The following is a 24935-nucleotide window of genomic DNA, read 5'->3' on the forward strand; positions in this document are numbered from 1 at the left end:
ATAAATCAAAAACTATTCCATACGTAAAAAAAGAAGACTGTACAATGGTAGTAATATGGATAATTTATGTTACTCTGAAGTGATACCTCTTTAACCATAATTTTCTAATATAAGAAGGTAAAATTTAGCAAAATAAATCCAAATCTAATAATTCCCCCATGTAATATTTTAACAATTATTTTTAAAATATTTAATATATTTATAATAATTTTAATATTTTAACTATTATTTCAATAGTCCCTTTCATGCTCATCTGAGCATTGCTAAAAACACTGAAATTAAATGACAGAACTAAGTAATTGGGGAACGGGAAGAGAGAAAATATGGAACCTACCACTCAGAGGAAGGCAATGGTAAAACCACCTCTGAATACCATTTACCATGAAAACCCTATTCATAGGGTCGCCATAAGTCAGGATCGACTTGAAGGCAGTCCATTTTTCATTTTAATCAGGCCATGATGTTGTGATTCACCATTCAATAGAGGTCATATTGCCCTCTATTGCAAATATATACAAACATTTTTTCTGTCTTGCTACCACCATCTGTAATCCAAGAGGTTTTGCAGGTTTTTTAATACAATAAAAAACCCTGTAAAACCTGTTTACACAGAAGTGAAAATGGAATAATTATACATGCCATTGTCAATGGTGTTTCTGACATAGTACCTTCAACATACTTTTTTTAAAAAAACCCTATTGTCTGTCCCTCACCTTAGGTCTTAATCACAAAGCTTCCTGGATTTGATTGCGAATGAATGATCCATCGCACTGCAGAATGTATAGCTGATTTCCAGTCTGTAAATAAACCCAAGAGGGGGCTGGATTCCCTCCCCCCTTTTAAATGCAAGTTTGGAATCTCCTATAGGTTCAAAAGTCATGAGTTCATTTTACGTGTGTCTCTGTTTTTAAAAAAATGTCTTACAGAAGGAGGGAGCAAAGAATCACAAAGTTCGCCTAGCAGTTGGGAATGGAATAAGAGCAGACATCTGGAAGGAATTTTTACATCGATTTGGTGACATCAAGATACGTGAATTATATGGTGCAACAGAAGGAAACATTTGTTTCATAAATCACACAGGCAAAGTTGGATCTGTGGGCCGAACTAATTTCTTTTATAAGGTGACTATTTACATGTACATATTGTATGAAGGCATGCCAGATTAACATGATTATAGTGCAGTAGTCTAGTCAGTCAGATCAGAGTTTAAATCACTCACTGAGTAGCTGCTGTTCCATACAAAATCAAGCCTTATACCTAGCTCTCAATCAAGTCCTAAATCAGGAATATAGTTATTAATTGAATTTTGTCGGGCAATGCAAGTTACTCTTGTCAGATATTATGTATGCAGTCGTGCAATATTTGCTTAATGTTTCGATGACTATGAAGAAGGCCTAAATGTTTGCTTCCCTATCCTTTCTTTAAAAAGTGTATTGACCAGTAGCGCTTCTTAGAAAATCGTTCTGGGATCACATAATTTCATTGTATACTTCTTTTAGGTCTGTAGAAAATTGGGATATTGCTTGTGAATCCAACTAGTTCTCACCCTTCTCTCTAAAATGTCTCTGGGGCTTGTCAGTCAGCTGTGATAGGATGAAACCTTCCAGCAGCATGACTCCTAGGCAGTAGGAATTCATTCATAGCAGTCTCTAGAAAGATCTCTTTGTGTGGAAACTTGAATACTGAGGACAGAGAGTTATCAGTGCATGCATTAGCATAGCAAGTAGTAAACAAGCTTAACTTATAACAGCTCATTGTGAAACTCTTTCAAATGTATCTTACAAAAATACATGTACTTCTATGTGATCAGGACTAACAAAACTAGCGATGGGGGCCACTAGTTTCTTCCAGTTTGAACACATTTCCATCAAACTAGCAGGCAGTATCAGTTTGAGTGCATTCTTTGTCCACTGTCTTGCTTTTACCATCCTGATATTTTTTCTCCTGAAAATTAACAATATTTTGTTATTTTCAACATTTCAGGAAAGGAAAGTGGTTTATCCACCCAATCCTTAGCCTTCCTCTTAGTCAGTTTCACGTTAGGAAGCAAAGAGGACAGGTCCTTTCAGAAAGGAAAGCAGCTGTCAGTGCCCACTCACCCATATCCTGCCCCCTTCGCCACCTCCGCCTCAGTTTGCTGTGACCGAATCTGGTATCAGAAAAAAGCTGCGGATACTCGCAGCACTCAGGATTCGTTCGCAAAAGAAAGCAAACATGCTAATTTATCAGGGAGTCCTGTGACACTCCAATTTTCATCGAAATTCTCCCCATCCCTAAACAAGACCATACTATGGTTCTGCTGTGCTAGCAGCTACTATGCCAGCACTGATGCCAATGCCACATACTCTTAATCCTCCATACCCCTAGCAGCAAAGTAGAAAGTACAACAGAATCAGAACTAAGAGCTACAATAGTAATACCAACAGGTGTTCCCACCATCCATCAGTCAGATGGTGGTCCATGAATGGCACTCATCAATTTGCAGTGCCAACCAAACAAGTGGAACAGCATCACTCAATGAAGTCCATATTTTCTCTCACATACAATGCACTACCATGTTTCTCCTCTCAGTGGCTTTTGATACCATCAGCCATGGTATTCTTCTGGAGCAGCTGTCCAAGTGGGAGCAAGTAGCACAGCCTTGTGGTGGCTCTGGTCTTGCTTGGATGGGGTTGTGCTTGGTGAATGTTGTTTGACCCAGTGAGTCTCCAATGTGGAGTGTTTCAGGGGCTGATTGTACCCCCAAGCTGTTAAACGTCTGGTGATTTGGACTGCATTGTCATCGATATGCTTAGGGGTATTTCTGTGGATCCACTACTGTGTTACTGGAGGCACAAGTGGCCTTAGTGGCACAGAGTGCCTTCCATTTGCTTTGGCTAGTTGTCCAGCTGTGACCCTATCTGAACAGTGATAGCCTAGCTTCTGTTGTCTACACTCTGATAACCTCCAGGTTAGATTACTGCAACATGTTATATGTGGAGCTGCTTTTGAAGATGGTTCAGAAACTGTAGCTAGTGCAGAATCCATCAGCCAGATTGTTGACTCAGACCTCCAAGCCCAAGTATAATACTGATTTTGACCTGACTGCATTGGCTACTGATTAGTTTCTGGGCACAATTCAAACTGCTGGTTTTCATCTATCCTTATGCAGCTCAGGACTCCAAAACCTCAGGGCCCACCTCTTCCTGTATGAATCTACTTGGATCCTGCAATTATCATAAGAGGTCCTCCTCTGTATGCCTCCTCTGAGGTAGGTGCAGAGGATGGCAACACAAGAACAGGGTTTTTCAGTAGTGGTTTCCCATTTGTGAAATGCTGTTCCCAGAGGAACATGCCTGTCATTGTCGTCATCATCATCATCATCATCATCCTTTATTGCATAGTGAATAGACCGTAGCAGGAACAGGTACAAATACACAGCACATACAATTAACAGATTGTTATACACTGGCTTCCAGAACCGCTTACTTTACTTTAGTTTGTAGTACTTGCGTAAAAACTAGCAATAAGCTGTAAATCGTCCGATGCATAGCGTACAGTCAGACCTTTGGTCCCATCAGGTCCTTTCTAATCACCATTGCTTGATTTAAGTATTTGGGCACACTTAAAGTGACTAGTTCATCAGAACCCTGAATAAGAATCTTTAAAAGTGTACTGGCCGAACGACCAGGATAATTTAAAAGAATAGGATTTAAAAGATCTCTTCTGACATCCTCGTAAAATTTACATTTAAAAAGGACGTGCATGACCGTCTCCACCTCATGCACATCACAAGGGCAAAATCTAATATTTCTTGGGATCTTTTCATATCTGCCCTCCAACAGTTTCGAAGGGAGGGCATCAAACCAAGCCAAAGTGAAGGCCTGCCTATATTTAGGAATAAAAAGCCAGTATAGATATCGCATCCCTTCCATACAAGGCAATGTGGGTAATCCCAATGCCCTGGGGGAACACGGCCCCTTGGCTGCTGCCAGCAGTTCTTGATTATCTATGTCAATGAGACGTCTTTTAACTAACGCCTTGGCCGCTTGAAAATCCATCCATAGCAGTTCTTGGGGTAAAAGACCAAGTGACTCAAGTCTCAGCCTGACCAATTAGGCCACATTGCATTATAAGAATTGTTTAAAATCTGTCTAGCATAAGACTTTGGAGAAAGCTTACAGCAGCAGCGTAACCAATAATAAATTGTGTAGAGGCAAGCTAAACATTTTAAAGAGTTTAAGCCGACCTCCAGCATAAGAACGACCCCTGAGACACATTTAGGGATACCGAGTATAGATCTCAGAGCAGCATGAAGAGGGCCTTCTATAGACCCCTTAAAATATGGGGACCAGATCGGAGCACCATATAGCAACATTGGAATAATTTTGGTCCTAATTATACGTATGGCTGCCGGGACATACCTCCCTCCTTTGGAGAGATAAAATCATATTAGTGCTCCCAGATTTTTACCAGCTTTGTCTTTTATATAATTTGCTTGTGATTTCTAGCTACCCGACTCGTGAAACCACATTCCCAGATATTTGTAGGAATTAACCTGTTCGATTCTACCACTTCCTAAAGACCAGGGGAATCTAACCTTCCGCTTTGAAAAAACAATAACCTTTGATTTTGCATGGTTAATTGTTAGAAAGTTATCATTGCAATAGGCTGCAAAGCCTGAAAGTAATCTTTTTAACCCTAACTGGGTGAGTGATATTAAGACTGCATCGTCTGCATACAGCAATATGCAGAGTTTGTCATTCCCTAATTTAGGGGAGTGGGATTGGATCGAACTCATAGCCCTAGGAAGATCAGCCAAGTATAGATTTCCTGCTTGCCAAGGCTTTTGGTTATTAACTCAGATCATATGGTAGTATGATTTCTGGCCTGTTCCTGGTGTTCATCTTTTAGTGGGTGAAGTAGGATTCTTCCTTTGTATAGTTATTGTTGCATGAGCACCTCTTTTCCTGAGAATCCCCTAGCAATCCAAACAGTACCAAAAGAATAGAAAAGGTTGAAAACAACTCCCTACAAACATCCCATTTGCCCAGGGGGGAAAACAGGCCCAAACAGAAAAGGAAGTGTTATGAATGGACCTTGAACTTCCTCATGAGCATAGCTCACTAGAAACGCAAGTTCCCCTATTGAGAGTGCAGCAGGATCTTTTGCTGGAGTTACCCACACATCACCCCCAGAGCATGTGTAAATTTACCCTCAACCCAATGACGCACACAGAAAGTAAAATAAAGAGTGGTTTTATTAAGAGAAGAAACAAGGAAAAATATTGCAGTGTACAATTACAGTTAACAATGAGCAGCTTTCTAACTAATATTCATTCATTCAGCAACACTGGATAGACTAAAGCAAGGAGACTAACCCTATGAACACTTTCACATTAAGCTCACCCAGACAGAAAGAAAAAGGAAATAAAGAGGCCCAGAAGTTGCATCTACCTTTCCTGGAGAGTTGCTGCAAGACTAAGGCTGAGAGAGAGACTTTCGTATATAACCCAATGAGACAAAGCTCCGCCCTTGTGTAACCAGCGCTAGATTTGAAAGATCCCACCCAAATCCTTAACTCTGAAATTGTCCCAAAGATGCTAGGGTGTGTTGGTAAGAAAAGCAGCTGTTGAGCCCTCCAGAAGGAGGAACTGCTGACCCCTCCCAACCCCTCATGTTTTATACCTTTTTCTAACTAAACTGACCCCAATGTAGATGTGACCAGGAAGATGTGAACCAACCCATTTCCTGATAAGTTCCCAAATAATAGGTGTGATGTCCCTGCTGTAGATTCCTGATGATTCCTAAAGGTTAAGATTATCATAATCCTTATGTAAAACTGTTTCTTTGTTTGAAAGGAGTGCCTTATTCTTACTGGGCAACATTCCCCAAATTTCCATAGGAGTCAGGAAGTCTATACCCTCAGGGTTCACAATATGTTCTCAGGGGTCACAGAGAGGCTGTTTTCCAGGAATCTTTGCTGTTGCAGGTTTTCCAAACTCTGGTTCACTGAGGTGAATCAAAGATTAAAAATTCCCCATATTTGATTCCTTACAGAAGGAAGGAATACTACTTCAGTCATAAAGCCTGTGGTCCTGTGATCTTGAAGCCTGTATGAGATAGGATATGTCTGTGGATCTGTAGGAAAAAGATTTGAGTCCTATTGTAGTATCAGTGTTCAACATAGAAAATGATCACATAGGTGCACTCACTATTAAATCATTGATTTGACTTACTCATTTTCCAATTCTTGACTATCCCAGATGAGTTTATATTTACATATAGAAGAACTGGACTTGATGAATACTCTGGGAGCATCCAATGCTGTAGCATTATTGATACTAAGGGTACATGGAAGTAGTGATAATGCTCTACAGTGTTTTTTTTATGAGCTCACCAGGCTGTATTGCTGCCAAGTGCTCCTTCCTGCTCTGCTCAGGCTCCATATTTTGAACCACTCATTGCATTGCCCCAGGGACTGTTACTGGCTGGTCTCAGAGGGCAGGATGATCCTGGTAAAATACATGAGTGGATCACCCAGACCTTAGTGAATGTGATGACTTGCTAGTCTAGTAGGAGCTAGGAGACACAGAGCAATAAATATAAAATATGATTTTTAAAATGTCATTTATAATGCTTAGACTGAGAGACTGACTTTCCCCCTCCCCATTCTGTCCTTTATGTAGAAAAGCAACCCTTAATTATGTGCTGAATAGGCCATGATTCATTTTCAAGAGAGATATGTGTACCTTTAACTTGTTTAATAAAAAGTAATCCATATTTTCTTTTAAAACAAGTAGTTTTTTAAAATGACATTTACTAGATTTTATCCAGTGCTGTCTTTCCACTAACAGAAGACTTTTTGGTGCAGCAGACATTTTCATGAATGGAAACGGCAGGGAGACGATTTCGTCCCGTTTCTTCTGCAGCCTTCCCATTGTCACACTGTTTTAGAGGATTCTCCCTCCCCCTCCAACCTCTGGAGCAGGTTTGGGGGAGTGCACAGGGAACTGCAGAGGGAAGCAAGAATTAGAGAAACTTACATCCCCACTTCCATTCAAACAAGCCTTCACTTGATCCAAGGGCCTTTTCATTGATAGATTGATAGAATCTAGGATGTTATGCTCTTTAATTAAAATGCTATTGTGTCAATGTGTATTTATGAAGTACAGGCAATATGGTTTCTGTTTGAATCATTAAATATGTGATTTCTTTCAATTCTTACTCACTACACTGCATTAAAAACAAACAACTGTGTAAGTATTGTAGCAGACAACTCATATCATCGCAACTGGGGACAGCACAACCATTGAGTCCAGTAAGTTCAAGATCACTTCTAAAATGTCTATTTTGCTGCTGCTGCAATGTATTTAAATAATGTCAGTTCATAAGGCTTGTGTTAAAATAAGAACTTATATGTTAATAACATTTATGTTCTTTACGTTCTAAAAAAATGATTTTTTCTCACTTTAAATCAGTGTGTTGCCCTTTCTCTTGCTAGTCACATGACGCGAGTTAACCAGTTTTCCTGATGAGTTCCATCTGTTCCAAACCACAGAAGTGTTTTCTTTTTTTTTTTTTTCAATTAATTTTTATTCCAATTTTCAAAACCAAAACAATACAAAAGAAAACAACACAAATCAATAACTAGTACAATACAAAAAGAAAGAAAAAATATATATATATATAAAAAAGAAAGAATATTGACTTCCGATTTGTCATAGTTCAGCTATAAATCTATAATATATAACAAACCTATCTCTTAATAGATTATAAAATCACCTTCCTCCAACGGTTATCTTAGTTGGTTTCAAATCTCATTAACATCATATCATTTTAATCTTCCACAAAAAGTCAAAGAGAAGTTTCCAATCCTTGAGATATATGTCAATCAATTTTTTTTCTAAATAAACATGCCAATTAATCCAACTCATCAAATCTACTAAGTCCAGTAATTTTAAATCGCTCTTCTGTCATTATCCATATTGGGTCCATCTTCCATCTTCCATCTTTACGCACCCAAAAATCTTGCTGTCATAGTCATATAATAAAAGTCTGATAGGAATTTCCTCCATCACAGATGTTTTCTTACCATCAAATCCAAACGTATCACTGAAGTGTTGTTGCAAAGCCGCATCTCTGTTCCTCTTTTCCACATGATACACTAGTACATCTCTTGAAGGTTTTTCCATTGACACAAAACAGGGATTAATTCTGTTAACTTTCTCCATTTCAAGTTCCATCAAATCCTTCCAGTCCAAGAATTTTCTTGAACCGATAATATCTTTATCTCCAATCTCTTCAATTCCTTCAAGGACAGCGCTGAATTCCAAACTATAATATTTGTCTCCAGGATCCATCACAGCCAGAAAATCCAAATCTTTTTTCATGTCCATAATTAAGCCAATCTCCATAGTTTGAACCTTGCCTTTAATTTCTCTTCCATCCTTTTTTTGTTTTCCAGATCTATCTTTATTCTCCTTTCTCATAGAATCCTGAGTTTCTTTCAGCTCCTGTCTCATTTCGTGAAATTCAATTCTCCACGCTTGTCTATTATTTCTCAGTTCTTGTTTTATTGAGTTAATCCCATTCATTATTTTCTGAAACATGTCTAGAGATAAAGTCCCTTCTTGTACATCCATGATCTTCTTAATTGTCATTCTTAAAACCAAAGGAACAAAACTCCTTCAATTTTCAATGTCCCAAACAGAGAGCAGCTTATTTCTTTAACCAGTTACAAAGGAGTTAATCTTTCCAGCAAACTAACGTCACACGCTAGACAGCCCTTATCTCTTATCTGCCCAGAAGTGTAAGAACGGCTTTAGTTCACAGCGTCAAAATAGCTAGTAGCAGAGAGAATGAGCAGATTCGTCAAAAAGAAAAAAAAAAAGTAGATCAAGAAAAATAGTCCCAGTCTTATCTCTTTCAATCAGAAATCTCTCATCCGTTTAATCTTTAGAATGCTATTTTCCATGTCAGCTTTTTGCAATAAAAAAAAAGATACGCTATTTATATTTTCTTCCCCCTTAGTTCCGTGAATAAAAAAAGGAAAGTCTTACCTCACCTAGGTTATCTCAATTGCTGTTACTTTTACAAATCTCTTTAGCTGTATAGATAAGAAAATGATGAATGTAGACAGGAGGATGTTTGCCTGTTAATCCGTATACAAAAACGGGTCACTTATCCAGCTGAGCTAGCATAAAAATCCTCGCTCTGTCTGAGCTGCTGGAAGACAGACAATTCTGACGAATTCCAGACTCCAACAATCAAAACAAAGCTATGTAGGAAATCTCACGTTTCTTCTTTAACCGGAAGAAATTATTCCCAGTCAGAAAAGAGCCTTCTGACTGAATTTAAACTGGAAAAGTTTCATCCAAGACGAGAGCTCGTCTCAGAGGCTGCACAGGCATAGGGATCCTCCTGGGAAGTCCACCACAGAAGTGTTTTCTAAATTAAACTACGATAGTTACTGTGTATTGTGAAAATGCAAGCAAGATCTCCAACAAAATGCTTCTGTGGAATGCTTCTGTTCAGGATTCTAGCAACTCCATTCCCTTTCCCCTTCTCTCACATACACACAACAGTTGGTCAGCATTTCATGGCCACTGGGCGTGCTTGGTCCTCATTGTGCTAGTTTTGACATTTTCTCCCCTTACAGCTGCATTTCTGTGCACACTTAACTAATAATAAATCCCATTTATCTCAGTGGGACTTACTTCTCAGTAGATATATAGGACTTAATTATTGGGGAGGGGTCCTAAATTGTTGTGGGTTTTTTTGTACTTCTATAAATCCTTGAGGGTTTCTATAAGCCTGCTGATAACCTCCTGTTCTCCAGCAGTGGTGCAGTTTTGGCTATATGAGCAATAGCACTCACAGACTGAACACCAGAAACAGAGGAAATGAGTATTTGGGCCCAATAATAAACTATTCATTTTATATGTCAAGCATTTCTCTTTCTTGAGGTCATTGGATGGAGCAACCCTTCACCTTTTTTTGAAACTGGATATGCTGGTAGCGTACTTCAATCATGCTACGTTTCATTTTCCTATAAACTAAAGCAGAAACACAACAATAATTATTCCTTTCGTTTTTCAATTACTTGGTTAGTCATTTCCCATCTGGGAATGTTAATCTATGTCAGCTGAGACTTTCTATGAATTAGTATTAATTTGATTTTTTGTTTTTCTCTGAAATGACTAGTAGCAGGGAACACATAGTAGACTTCAGAGGGAGTTATATCATTTTGTTTCCACTTGGGGATGTGATTTCTTGAATTTTTTAAGTAAGTATTATATTTCAACCCAAGAAAACAATACAGTATCCACTCCTATGGATAATGCACAGAATAGCTTCCTTTTAAAAAAAAAAAAAAGTAAAATACAAAAACGAACATAGAAAAATATTAATTTTCCTAGATGAAGAAATATGTTATTCATTTTGTTCAAATGGGACATCCTAAAGTGAAGCCGTTTGTTTTAAAATACTATGTCCAACACCACATGTAAATCAAGACTCCTGTACAGAAAATTTTTACACTTGTTCACTCTGCTGAACAAAGTTCTGTTGTTGTTATCTTTAACATTTATGGAATGCCAGTGGTGTGCTGGGTTTTTTACACAGCTACTTTGCTGCTCCTATGGTCCTCCTGCTGCTGTGAGCTAAGCCATGGCTTGACTTATTGTGTTGTCCCAATCCTAATGAGCCAAACCATGGGTTGGTTCGCAGCAGCAGAACTGAAAGACAAGCAAAGCAGCTGCAATCTCTCCTGTATCATTTGCATGCAAACTGGGTCCATATCTGTTGTTGTATTAAGAGATGAGATTCTTCAATGCCTTATTAATAGAGAACATCCAGTGAGAGGATACAGATGTCTTTCACCAGGTAGTCCATCACTTGAAGGAGAATCACATTTGTTCTGCTCTCAAGGTTCTGTTCCCTGTTGCTTGGAAGATGTAATTTCTGTGCCAACAAACACCTTCTCTTCTTCCCAATTCTGATCCTGGTAAAAGGTAGTATGGCTGGAGAAGAATCACTCCCCTCTCTCAGCAACTTACAGAGCTTCATTTTTCTTAAAAACTATTAAGCTGCTGGCATCTGAAACTCATGATCAGTTACAGTTGCTAAAGTGTTCTCCAATCTGCCTCCATTTGATCAGTTACACAGACTCCATTCCAGCAGAACAGCCTCTTCTGAAGGAGTCGGATAACAACTACAAGCTGCAACTGCTGAAGCAATAGCTATTGAAGAGGGCTGAATAGCCAAAAGTGTTCACAATGTTGTGCAAGGGGTGCTTTTCCAGTTAGTAAACAAAACACTTTGAAAACTTTTATGCTTTTACATCTGGAACAGCATGTTTTACTGAGCTCCTATAATTGTATGTTATCCGAAACATATTATTGAAGCAAGTTTCCTAACCAGACTATCATTGCATAATAATAACAAGATAATAATGCAGACAAAATTATTTTAATGGAAAGAAAATCAGGAAGGGAAATAGTATCATTCAGCCTAAAAGAAGCAGGATCTTTCTGACTCTGGAAAGCACTTAGACTTCTGGAAGATAATATATGAATCAGAGAATAGTAATGTTGCTGAACCAAGTATCCCCCGTCTTTCAAAACAGAATTCTTGTTCAAGTGAAGAGATTGTTATGGCTTCATGAGTAAGGCACATGTTGCAACAGGTGATACACCAGCATTCTTCTGTGAGTACAGTATGCAGATCTAGAATGCAGATTTTGTAGCTGTTAGGGAAGGAGAATCCGGCTCGCCATCCCAGAGAGCCTCATTGGGAAGTGGCAAGGAATTTGATAAGCATCTGTGTGTGACTGCGCAAGAGAGAGAGGTGGAGATGGAGCCCTTGGACATGTCACGGCCCCTTCGGATGACTCATCAGATGAGGATGACTCGGGAGTAACAGCAGCAGACCCAGAAGGAGAAATGGAGAAAACTCCTGAGAACCCAGCTCCTTCTCCCCCTCAGCTGCAGAGCACCCCAGACACAGCTGAAGCCCTTCAGCCAGACGCAGACAGTGAACAGGATACTCCCCCTCACCTGCAGAACGTAGACAGCAGAAGGTCAGGCAGAAGAGGGGCAGGCCTGTCCACTTAAGACAAAAACGCTGATGGCTCATACCTGCTGACAAACCTGCTCCTTAAAAGACAAACCTTGGCTTCAGCTTGTTGCTGACTACAACGTCAGGTGTGGCTTCGTGTGTTTCCAGATTCCCTGAACCTTATCTTGGACTGACCCCTTGGCAATTGAACCCCGACCTCTACTGACCTCGCTTCTGGACTTCTGGCGTGGCACGTAAGCTTGGAAAGGGCCTTGCCCTTATCTCGCTTCATCCTTGTTAGCCTGGCAGATTTACTGCCAGCTAAGGACTTTCCCACCCTGGTAAATACCCAGGAATTTCCAGCCCCCACCTGCACTGCTGTCTCAGTGCAGAGCTGACACAGAGCGAGGTTGGCTCCTCTGGGAAAAGGCAGCCAGAGCCTTTGGCATATGTGTGAATCACGCATACGTGGCTGGACGGGAGCCTGGAAAGCCGGAGATCCAGGTATTTGGGGGTGAATATGACTGGAGAGGGCCACCAGATGTCAGAGTCTCTGGCTGAAAACCGGAGATCTGGCAACCCTATTAAGCATCCACAGAATATTTCAATGCAGGAGGATGAGAAGAAAACCAGACCTGTGATGTCGTTAGGGTTGCTGTGAGCTGGAAGGGCTCTGGATGTGGCTGTAACTTGCCATAGATCTCCACCCATCCACACACTTTGGATTGTGAGTATCTTGTACTGAAATGTAGTTTATAAATTCATAAAATAAAGTTGATTTGAAGGATTTTTTTACCTTCAGCCAAAAAAAGGCTCCCAAACAAAGATAAAATAATGACACTGCCCTTTCTTTCAGACACACCTTCCTGCATCAGCTACAACTTGGTGCTGCTTTCAGGTGCCTGATGATGGAAGGATGCCCAATAGAGCTGGCTTTCAGCAGAGCTAATAGTGGCCCTGCTTCCCTTTACTCCATTCCTCATGGAATGGCTGCTGCCAGATGACGGAGTGAGAAGCCATCAATTCTAAAATAGGGATTAACAAATTTATGGAGGCGATATCTAACAGTGGGTCTTAGCCATTACAGCTAAAGAACCTCCAGGTTCAGAAGCAGTATAATGTGAAATACCAGATGCTGGTGATAAACAACAGGGAAGGAAAGTAGTTGAGAACAGTCTGGTTTTTTGAGACACAGGTGTTGAGACAATGTGAAAATCCATTTGAATCATGGTGCACCATACTGACTGTTTCTAAACAACCAACAATATGTAGCCTGATTTGTTATATAGCATCTTATATTTGGGAGAATCCTCTGAATGCAAAACCACATTTAAATTTCTAGGTGCAAGATGGAAATAGCGAAACTGAGCTTTTGTAGAAGAATGGAAACGTTAAAAAAACCACCCATCTCTTTATAGTCTCTAATTGGACTGAAGCAGTACTGAAACAGCTTTTGTAGCAGATAAATTGGGGTATAAAAAAACGCATGAATACATACATTTTCTCTTTATAGTTCCTAACTGGACCAAAATGGTACAAAAATCAAAATTGTTTCTGAAATAATGTGCTTTGTTAAATCTACCCTTATCTCTAAATTTTGTGCATAACTTTAAACATAAAAGCAAACTGTATTATTTTGAATAAGAAGATAAAAAAGGGAAGCACACTTCTTAATTTGACAGCAGACTTCTTGCTGCTAGGAATATATGGTAATTGGGAGCAGTAGGGTAATTGTTTTAGGGATTTTGTGTAGAAAGCTGAGCTGCTGACTCATTCGACTCCTGAACTTGGATTATTTTTTAAATACATATTCCTACTTGACTAACACATTAGCAAAAATCATTAAGTTGTGTGATTGGTGTCTCTCTGAAACTGTGTGTCTTTTTAGAGTGAGACATACACAAAGTTCCACCATTCTAATTCTTTCTGTAATACATTCCATTCATTCATCTTCAACCATTTTGTTTGCATTTCTCATCATTTGTATTCATCTAAAAAGTTTCATCATTTCCTTCTTGTGTGTGTGTGGAATTGTAATAAACAGCAATAACAAAGGAATATATTAGAATGGAAGATCAAAGCTTGTATTTAGTTAAAGAGTCTTCCCTTTTACATTGGTCTGACACTTTAAAACTGAAAAAAGCAACACAGTTAATTCAGCCTATTGCCTAAAAAAAAAGCATAGCCATGCCAACAACTAAAAACACCATTTCTATAAAAAGATTAGAACTGAAAATGAAGGATTAACAGGAGGGATTGTTACAAATGCACTTTATATCTGTTATGATGAATCTTGACAATTCCTTCACGTACAAAATGGAAATCAAAGAGATTATCTTCTAGGCTGCTTGTAGTCATAATGGAACAAGTGGGATTAAATACGTAACCAGTGGATGCCCTGCAGATGGATAGCAGGGTTGCAACTTTAAATAAAACAGCATAGTCATGATTTAGCCCAACATAAGCACTTTTTTGTCCAGTTGGCTTAAGCCCATGCATAAATCTCTCTCATTAAAATCAACAGGACTTAAAATGCTTAATTTTGGCTAGATAGTGCTACAAACATTTTCTGTGTGCCTTAGAATTAAACAAAACGATATAAACCGGTGTATATCAGGGGCTTCCAAATTGTGGTCCACGGACCACCAGTGGTATGTGAGCTTCATACAAGTGGTCCACATAGCTAGCGCAGTACATTACAACTGCTACAACAGGCAGAAAAATAATTAAGTACTCTGCCAAGACCCTCAACAAGTGGGGGAAAATGTTTGGGAACCATTGGTATATATGATACAGTTACCATTCAGATCAGGAAATATTTGTAGAACTGTATTATGATTTGACTCAGTCATTATTTAATGATGATTAGATTCTTGTTTTTATTAAATGAGAGGTTGCAGTTCTCCCACACAACAGGTCTCATATTCTGCATCATTACATTGCAGGGAAAGTTTGTTCATCTCTAAAGAGGGGCATCTTTTCCTTGCAACTCATCTGGAAGTATCTCCACTCAGGATATGGTGGGGATACATCATATATTCATGATGTAAATGTAGCCTAGGTGTGCAATTACTCCAGATAAAACAAACAAAAATACATTGTTTTAAAAATGTTGGTCCTTTATTATTGATTAAAACAGCTTAATACATTCTGTAAATTTTAAAAAATCATAGGAAGCCTCCTACCAAGTACTGGGCTATTTGTCCATCTTGCTCAGTACTGCCTACTCTGACTGGCAATGTCCCTCCAGCTTCTCAGGCAGAGAGATTTTTTGTCCCCTCATTCTTTTAAATGGTGTAGCCAGGGATTGAACCTTGGGTCTTCTATGTGCAAAGCATGCACTTTGCACTGAACCATGGTCCCACTCACATATGTTCTTATCATAGAATAATAGATTTGGAAGGGGTCTATAAGGCTATCGCATCCAACCCCCTGCTCAATGCAGGAATCCAAATTAAAACATAGATAGAACCTTTAGATACAGAAGACTTCTTGGAGGCTGGGCCTGGCAACCAAGAGGTCCTCTGTATCTTTAAAAGTTGTGCAGGAGGAAGGGAGAATTTCACCTTGTGGTTTTTCCCATTACAGTATTGCAAGAAAACCTACACTTGGCTGAATTTTATCTTCTCTTAAAGATACAGAATCATTCTCAGGCCCTGAGCCTGGCAACCCTATTGCCTATATACTAAATTACTGAATTCAGCAGGACTTACTTCTGAGTAGCATGCATAGGATTGCACTATAAGAGGTAGAGAACAATTAGTGTGCACTGATGGTCAAAACAAAGATAATAGGAATATTAATTGTAACATTTCAACAGTGTATAACTCTTATCCAGGAGACCATATACATAAACTAGCTGTATAAGATAATGGGAACATCCAACAGTTTTAAAAGAAAATTGGGAAAGAAATCTTGGAGTGACCATTCACGATACAATGTGGAGCCAAGTATGGGTGAAACCACCTCTTAAAATGATATCAGCAAAGATCCAAGAGGGTAACCCTTGAGATCTTACTTAGGTGGCATTGAACTCCAACCAGGCCGTATCATATTAATAAGTGACTATCCCCTTTGAGGGGCTGTGATGCTCTTGGGTCTTTTAGGCATATGTGGTGGAACTGTGAATCTTATTCAGGATTTCTGGATCTCTTTTTCAAGTAATGTCACCAATTGTGGGTTGGGTCTTACTCCCTGACCCAGTTCTGGCACCCCTTTCCCTGCAGCATGATTTTAATCCTGACATTGTTCATAGAGAGCTGATAGTTTACCTCTTACCTGCAGCCAGCCTGGCAGTCTCCATGAAGTGGAAAACAGGCAGTGACCTCACAATTCAATATTGGATAGCTAAAGTCTGGGATATTAAGCTCTCTCAGAGTGTCTTACAAGGCATAACAGAGTGGTCAAGGGTGTTTCTAAAAAAGACTGCTTTGATACTGTGTGGTTTCCTTTTCTGAGTTATGTGAACTCATTTTCTTCTTCTGTAAACCCCCCCATCAGGGCCGGCCCCAGGCATGCTGGCGCCTGCCCTGGCCTTGGCATCCGCACGCACGCCCCACCTACCTACCTACGAGGCAGGTAGGGGGGCAAGCAAACAACTGAGCAGGGGGCGGTGTGAGTGCGAGCGGGGGCGAACATGGGGAGGGTAAGCAAGGGGATGGGGGGAGGGTGAGCAGGCAGGCAGCTCCCTCCCTGCAATTTGAAGGGGAACACTCCTCCCCCACCATAATGAGGGGCCCTTCAGGAGGCCCTGTGGGCCACAGGGCCCATGGCCAGGGCCCCACCTGGCTGCCCTTTGGAGATGGCCTGCCCCCCATTACCCATGTCTCCTTAAGGAGTGGTTATGTAAAAGTATCAGAAGGACAAGCCCCGGAAGTGAACTGATTAATTTTTTAAAACAGTACTGTATGAATGTTTCGTTGTCTATATTCATTGAGGTTTTATGGCATCTGTGTTTACAATGGTAGAAATTATTTGTACTCGTTGAACCCGGCTCCACTATTGAGGAGTCCTGGGTATTGTTTTTTAAAGTTTATTAAAAATTGAATACTTAAAAAAAAAATAGCATCCTTGCAGTGAAACATAATTCTTTTTGTAATTGGCATAATGGACTGACATGATCAATTTATATAATAGTAGTAAGTAAGGAGAAGCAGCCAATTTTTTCATGTATGTGTAAAACAACATCTAAATAAGCTAGTGTGAGAGAAACTGCTGCAATTGACAGATGGTTTGTTGTAATAAAATAACGCAGAGTGTCTGCTGTGCTATCGTGTGGTATCCATGATGTTGTTGCCACTTAGAAGAAAAATTTACGTAGTCTTTCATAAATGAAAATGAAAAAAAAATGCATTGCATTGAAACATCATTTGGTAGATTGAGAAACCTACATTTTCTTCTGAGATTGTGGCTGCTTTCACACTGCACTTTATTCTGTTTCTGATGATTTCTTGCCTGGTAATTTGTGCATTATATTTGATCTTTCACACGAAGCACAAGCTAGCTCCAGAATTCTAGTGGAATGTAATGGAAGTTTAGCACAAATTTCCGTGATAAATTATACCAGAAATAATCCGTTAGCAAAGCCGGGAACCCAGAAGATTGCGGGAGTTTTTTGCTAGCTGCAGCCGCTCACGTGATGGGCATCCCAGCATGCAGTGCGTTCCTGCCCTTTAGTCACATGGGGGGGTTGCCTGATGAAAATTGTACTGGTATTCTGGCATTGGCACAGATAGCAGGATTTCCCACACACAACCCTGTGTTGATAAAACTAAAACAATTTAAAAACTCAGATCCTAAAGGAAGAGGGCTTGCATGGCGAAGAGATCTTAGACCTCCTGCCCAGTGGGGAACAGTGTGCATGGGTGAGGGACGAAAACAATCCATGTGAAAGACAATTGCGCAAAATGCTGATATATCGGCTGAAAATGCTGCTGTTACTTAACGCAACAGGTACTGCTTGTGAAAGGGATTTTAGAAATTGAGACAGAAGCGCTACCTTTTTAATCCATTAAACTAATGCAATGAGCCCCATGTGTGAAAGCAGCCTTAATTTGAAAATGAATAATGACCAAAATTATTACTTAACTTAAACATTATTTAAGGAATAGAAGAATTAGAGAACAGACAAAGAAAAAAATTAACATGAATGTTAATGGAGATTTCTGAGAATTAATAAAACAAAGAGAAAATTGGAGAGAGGTTAAAGGATGTAAATGGTGATTGTTATCACCTGGACAACTGTTAAGAACGCAGCAACTTAGAGTACAGCCAATTACAAGATAATAATGTAAAATCCGTGCCAGTGACAGCCGCGACCTGCCGTCTGGAAATACAGCAGACTGTCAGATTGAGTTGAAATCTGTTACTAAATCTGATTTAGTGGATATTCTCCCCAATCACTAATCCTGTGCCTACTGCTGAACCTGTACTGTCGCTCACTTGAATAAAAGTTTATCTGTTGCTTACAAGTAAGAGCCTCTGTTGTTGTGTCTTGGGATGGGACCTAGCATAGTTAAGACTTTTATAGGGTGGTATATGAAATTACTTTATCTTACAGCATTAGTGTTCAAGTTTTTAAATATCTTCCTTACTTATGATCTTTATATATTGACAATAACAGAGGTGTTCCGATTAGTTTACAGTATCTTTACCATTAAAATGTTTTTGTTGCTTCATCTGTATTTATAAAAACTTACTCTGAGATAACTAAAAGCATTAAGCAGAGCACACAACTCATTTAATGCATATTTTTGAATGTTGCCACAAGATGTCACTGTATAAACATTACTGAGCCCATTTTCCTTTCTATTTTAAGCTCTTTTCCCCTTTTGACTTGATTAAGTATGATTTTCAAAAAGAGGAGCCAATCAGAAATAAACATGGATGGTGTGAAAGAGTTAAGAAAGGTAAGAATTTTATCCTGAATGTTGATAACAATAAACACTCTAGATTTAAATGAAAACATTTAAATATTTTCAGTTTGTTTGAGATGTAGAGCTCATCCACACCAAAGTTTAATGTGGATTAGAATCTGCCTGTCTTTGTGTTAAAGTAGCATTGTCCACGTGATGTCAGTCCCAATCAACTAAACATGCTGTTTTTTAACTGCAAATTTGTTTTTTCCAGATTTGTGGATAATCTAAAATGCTGGGGGAAATGCAACTTTAAATCGCACCATGTTTTGCAGTAGCTTCACTTCAGTTTGCTCCCCTGGGGGTGGAGTCTGTTTTTTTTTTTTTACCAACTCTCCTTTCCATGCCCTCACTTCTGTTCTTTCTCATTTCTATCTCAGCTGTGGTCAAGTATACTTCAGCAAACAAGTCACAAACACAGCTGCATTTTATTTTAAGAAATGTTTTAACCCTCAGACTTTCACATAAGCAGAATATGCTGACTGTCCTCAGTATAAGCATAACTATCCCTGCACATGAAAGCCAACTCCATGCGTTTTGTTGGCAGCAGCGACAAGCCCTTCTCACTTTTAGGAGTGGGGAGGGGGATGTTGTACAAAAATATGGGTTTTGATTGTTTTAAAGTAAGAGAGCATTGGAAGCCTCCCCCAAAGCAGATGACCAGCCCTCTCCCCTCTAAGAACCCACCCTCCAGGACCACATCACCCTCTTCATTTGCTAGAATCTGTAGCAGCTTTATTAGAGTGGCATGTTTTGTCTTGTCCAAGGGAGGTTGTGAATACCTCATCACAACTAATCATCACAATACGGGATTGCTGGTGTGTTGGATTTAATCAATTGCTAGCGAGATGCTGGATGTAATGTACACACATGCACACATACAAAGCTAGTAGATGTTGAAAAGAATTGATCGAGTTCCACACCAAAGCGGTACATGCACACAGAGCACTCCACCTCTGTTCTCCTTGTTGCTTGTGAATTTTGTTTCTGTCCCCCAGGGTATTAGCCATCCCTCCTAGTTTTGTGTCATCTGAAAATCTGATAAGCATTCCCTGCACCTCCTCATCCAGGTCAATAATAAAAATGTTAAAGAGCACTTGGCCTAGGACTGAGCCCTGTGGTACCCTGCTCATTACCTCCCCCCTGTTTGAGAAGGAACCGTTGATAAGCACTCTTCAAGTACGATAAGATTGTTTTGGTGAACTCTGGAATTATTAACTATTGGACTTCCTCATAACCTGCAATCACTAATTCCACACTCTGCCATTGTTTCTTGTTCATGATTCCTGCTTCCAGAATGCCCTGGAGCTTCAATTTTTTTAAAGAGTTTGTGCTGCATAGATATGCTATCTGCATGCATTCTTAGTTTGCTGTAGAATGGCAGTGAGTAGGGGAGCAGAATTAGCAAATGAATAGTTGTGGACAATGTGGGTAGGTCAGACAAGCAAACGCCAACTGGTATGGATGTTAAACTATGAATTTGGTTCTGAAGGAATCAAATTGAACACGCACAAGTGTGAACCATTGAGATTAACGTCGAAGGGAAGGAACAGTTTCTTCTTACCATAAATGGTATTTCTTCATGGATGACAAGAGGTCTCCAAGTGGGTACTGTAGCTCCCCCTACAGCTCAGAGACAGGAAATGCTTCAGCAAAGTTTTTTGCTCCTCCCTTATTGCTGAGGCTCAGTTTTGTTTCCTGTCTCAGCTCGGAGCACATCCTTCTAGACTGTCTTCCTATCTGAAGAAGCTTCTTTCCTCCCTGTGGTGTCTTCACCAATTTTTGTGTCTCATTCTTCTCTATTTATCTCTTCTCTTTACCTCTTCTATTTGTTAAGTGTTTAAAAAAGTGTCTAGTTACCTCTCAGTCAAAATTCCTCCACTTCTGGGGGTATTTTCCACTTGTGCTTTACCTTTGATTTCTACTCCCTGCAAGACATGGAAAAAATGGCAAGTCAATTTTCAAAAAAGAAAAAATATTCAAAAAAGACAAGGCAGCACTCGGCAAAGGCTGTGGTCAGTTCCCGCCCGCTTCAGTTTCCTGTATCTGAGCTGTAGGGGGAGCTACAGTGCTCACTTGGAGACCTCTGTCGTCCATGAGAGAAAAACTGTGGATTTACAGCAGGATCCTCTTGTTATGTGGACAAGCCCATTATAAGAACAATGGTGGCGGTGGGCCATGGCTTAGTCTGGAATAAGAAAAGGACCCATAATTGAGGTGGACCCTACTTCCCAAATTACAATCAAGACCATGGTTTCTTAGAAGGCAGAGTCGTTCCTTAATGATAGGAGAGAAACCGCCGTGGCCATGGTTATGCTGTGAACTTCAGGACCAAGCTGTATCATTCAGAATGCTGAAAATCCTAGCTTTAATATTAAAAAGTAATTACTATGATTGCAGAGAAGAACGTAAGTATAGTAAGGAAGATTTTACTAAAGTTGAAGGGCCTGTCATATACAGAAATACAGATACTGCAACACAGTTAAGTGCTGCTCAGTGGCTTAAGAAGGCAGAAATTAACAGATATGAAATATCAGAAAGGCACTATCAAATTCTACTAAAATGCTTTAATCACATTGGTTGCTGAGCTTAATATACCAGAAACACATTAGGGGAGAGCAGGCAAAATATGTAACTAAATTTCATTACAACCATTGCATTACATGGGAAGCTATTTGTACAAAGCAATTTGGACAGTTTCAATATTATTCTTAATCGTCATCATCAGCTTAAAATGAGTGACTGCAACTTTCATCTAAGATGGCATTGTGACTTGATGCTTTTGTGAGCTCTTATTTGGTCCTCATTTAATCCATTCAGAATCAATATTCTGACATCCCATCCAGCTTCAAAGGAAGAGCACCAGATTCCAACTGTATCATTTTATGCCCTTTTTATGCCATCCTGCAGGCAAAACAGATGCTCTTAATCTTGCATTGTTTCTAGAAGTTTTTCATGTAATTTAAGTTTTTAGAACCTATCATAGTTTCCATGTTGTCAGTGATGTGTGTGAACAAATCCCTAACAATTGCACTATTACAAGATCTTTATACATACACTTTATAGAGATACTGCTAATTTTACTTGCTTGAAAAGTTTCTAGAATTTTAAAATGTGTAGCTTTTAAATTTTTACTTGCTAGAAAAGTTTCCAGAACTTTAAAATGTGTAGCTTTTAAATTAAATTAAAGTATTAAATTATGTTAAGTTACTGCTGTCATCTGGTGGTCAGATTGTGAAACCTTTTTATTTATTTTTGTTTGTGGACTGTTTATGCACTTATAATTCCTTAAAGCTAACATGATTATAGCTCTTATTAGTCAGTTTATTTGGGATTCTTTGTCATGTCCTGTAATCCATATTTAGAGGAAATAAACTGTGGGAATGCAAGCTGATAAACTTCCACCTGACACGTTTTGTTAGAGGCAATAAACTGATTTTGAGGCAGTGAAGGAATTTTTGTATGTTGATTTCCCTTAATATAATCAATATAACCTTGAATTTCGATGTGTATGCTATCCACTCTGTTCTGTTTTTTCTAAACCACTGCAGGGCACAATAATGTAAAGACCAAGATAGCATGCAAAATATGCAGCACTCTGCTATTTGGGTGTTGAAATTTTGAGGTGCAGTCTCCTGCTGTATATGGGCAGACCCTTAATCTTAGTCTAAAATATTTTCTTCCAAACACAATAAACCTTTTGAACCACTTTGGCCAATTTGGAGCTAAGTTGTCCCTCTCAAGTTCTTTTTCTCCAAATTCATTTTTCATCCTATCAGTAAAAATGTATCGGAGTCATATTGTGCTGCATTCCAAGTATATCTGGTTGTAAGAGTTCTAGAGGGCCTGTCCTACCATCACACTGCCTCAGATGCCAGGTGTCAGTACCATTCTCCCAGAGTACTCTAAAATAGCCTTCTTTGTGTTCCCTGCACTATCCAGCTGCCCTCAGGTCAGGTGGAGGATGTTGTCCTATCATCAGTGTTGAAGCAAGTTTCAACAGCCAGTCCAGTTGGATTCTATACATGGAATGAGGAGACACCATCTTGTCCTTTGCTTCAGCAGAAAAATGTCTCAGGCTGGCCCTGGGTTGTGGAGATTATATGCTGAGTACAGTCTGTTTATGTAATAATTTAGAGCAGAATAAAGCCGCCTTTATCATGCTTCTTAGTCAGCATTTTGTGATCACTTTGGATTCACTTCCTTATAAAAGAGGCAATGCAATAGACACACAAATAGTTCCTTCCCTTTTTTGCTAGATCTTTGGAACTATACTTAGAGGCATACGGTTCTTTTCATACCTTCAGACATCTTGGTAAATTATTACAGATTATGCTGAGCTAACATGCATCTTCTCTACAATTTTACACATAGGTGAGCCTGGCCTTTTAATATCCAAAGTGAATGCAAAGAATCCGTTCTTTGGCTATGCTAGAAATATGAGGGACACAGAAAAGAAGTTACTCCGTGGTGCGTTTAAGAAGGAGGATCTTTATTTCAATACAGGAGACCTGATATTTCAAGATCAAGATAACTTTCTTTATTTTTGGGACAGGACAGGGGATACATTCAGGTACGGTCATTAATAAAATTCAAACCATCACCCTGTATATGTGAACAGATAGTGATGTTTACACTCACTTTCATTCTTTGCCCACTGTACCCTAAATCTGAGTACAAAGATTTTCACCAATCTTAGGAAATGTTTTACACACACAAAAAATCTTCAGATATAGCTGAATGTAAAAAAGCAGGAAATATATTTGCATACTAAAACACCTAAATGTACTATGGATGTGTTTTGTTTTAAAGTTTACAAATTAATTTTTCTTACAACTAAATTCATAGCATATCTTTGTAAGTTACATTCCAGTTCATAGCTTGCCTTAATAAATTTAATTCATCAAGACATTTAACTCAAAGATTGTATTGGGACATAATGATAAATATGGGTTATATCCAATGTTAGTCCTACTCAGACCTACTGAAATTAATGTAAGTCCTTTGATTTCAATAGGTCTACTCTGAGTAGTACTACCACTGGGTACAATCGCTTGGTTTTCCATTACATCCACAAGCCTGGATGAGCCTTGGGCCCACATACTACCCAATTCTCTCATTCTCTAGAACAGTAATTAGATTGCAAGCTTTCCTTTCCATTTTTAGCTAAATGCAGTTAGGTGTCATGTCTAAACCCAGACAAACTGTCTTTACTGTGGTTTACCGGAACAAGCCAATTTCAAAAATTATTAAGTAGGCTTATTTCAATAAGTTATGATTAACCACAATTTAATTTGAATATGAATATTCAACTCTAGCTAATTGAAAATGGAAGGAAAAGCTTCCAGTGGAGGAAGCTCATTCATGTTACATAGTCCAAATATAGTTAAAATCCCAATTGAAGCAAAATGTCTTTTTTTTTTTTGCAGAGAACATAGTCCTTAAAAGAAAGAAAAGCTTGATGTATTTCTAAATCCAGTTAAAATTAAAAATTAGACTTTCAAATTATCATGAGGTACCACACATATTTAGCTGTACATATTTTATTTTAGATGGAAAGGGGAGAATGTTGCCACTACTGAAATTTCTGATGTCATTGGTATGTTGGATTTCATACAGGAAGCCAATGTTTATGGAGTTTCTGTGCAAGGTAAGAAAAATATTTTATGCTTTACTTGGTAAATATACTCCACACAGTCAACGCAAAAGGTATGTGCTAACTTCCAAAGGACACTCTTTAGGAAGCAAGCTTCTTAAGTCTGATGAAATTTGTCAAAGCTTAACTATGAATTAGGAAAAAAACCCTCGTTATCTAAACTCCTAATTCACTGTACTGGAGGGGGATTAGATGAGGCAGAAATGTCCCTCAACCCAGCCCTACCTGGATCTGCAAAAGAACTCCACTAGCAATGAGAAAGCCCAGGCCTACTTGGATCTGCCAGTTAGCAGCACCCCAAAGTGACTGCCTAAATCGAAAAGGGGG

General features: G+C 39.1%; 1 protein-coding gene across 3 annotated transcripts in view; it reads left to right on the plus strand.

Annotated features, from left to right (window-relative positions):
• SLC27A6 (solute carrier family 27 member 6) overlaps nt 1–24935 on the plus strand; it is a 75756-nt gene that overhangs the window by 44754 nt on the left and 6067 nt on the right. For all 3 annotated transcript variants that reach the window (XM_061625447.1, XM_061625430.1, XM_061625439.1), the window contains 4 exons: nt 927–1121; nt 18856–18946; nt 23327–23525; nt 24505–24602. In XM_061625447.1, coding sequence (XP_061481431.1) covers nt 927–1121; nt 18856–18946; nt 23327–23525; nt 24505–24602 — 583 coding nt within the window. The remainder of the gene's footprint in view (nt 1–926; nt 1122–18855; nt 18947–23326; nt 23526–24504; nt 24603–24935) is intronic.

This window comes from Rhineura floridana, chromosome 1 (genome assembly GCF_030035675.1).
Source record: "Rhineura floridana isolate rRhiFlo1 chromosome 1, rRhiFlo1.hap2, whole genome shotgun sequence".
Lineage (NCBI taxonomy): Eukaryota > Metazoa > Chordata > Lepidosauria > Squamata > Rhineuridae > Rhineura > Rhineura floridana.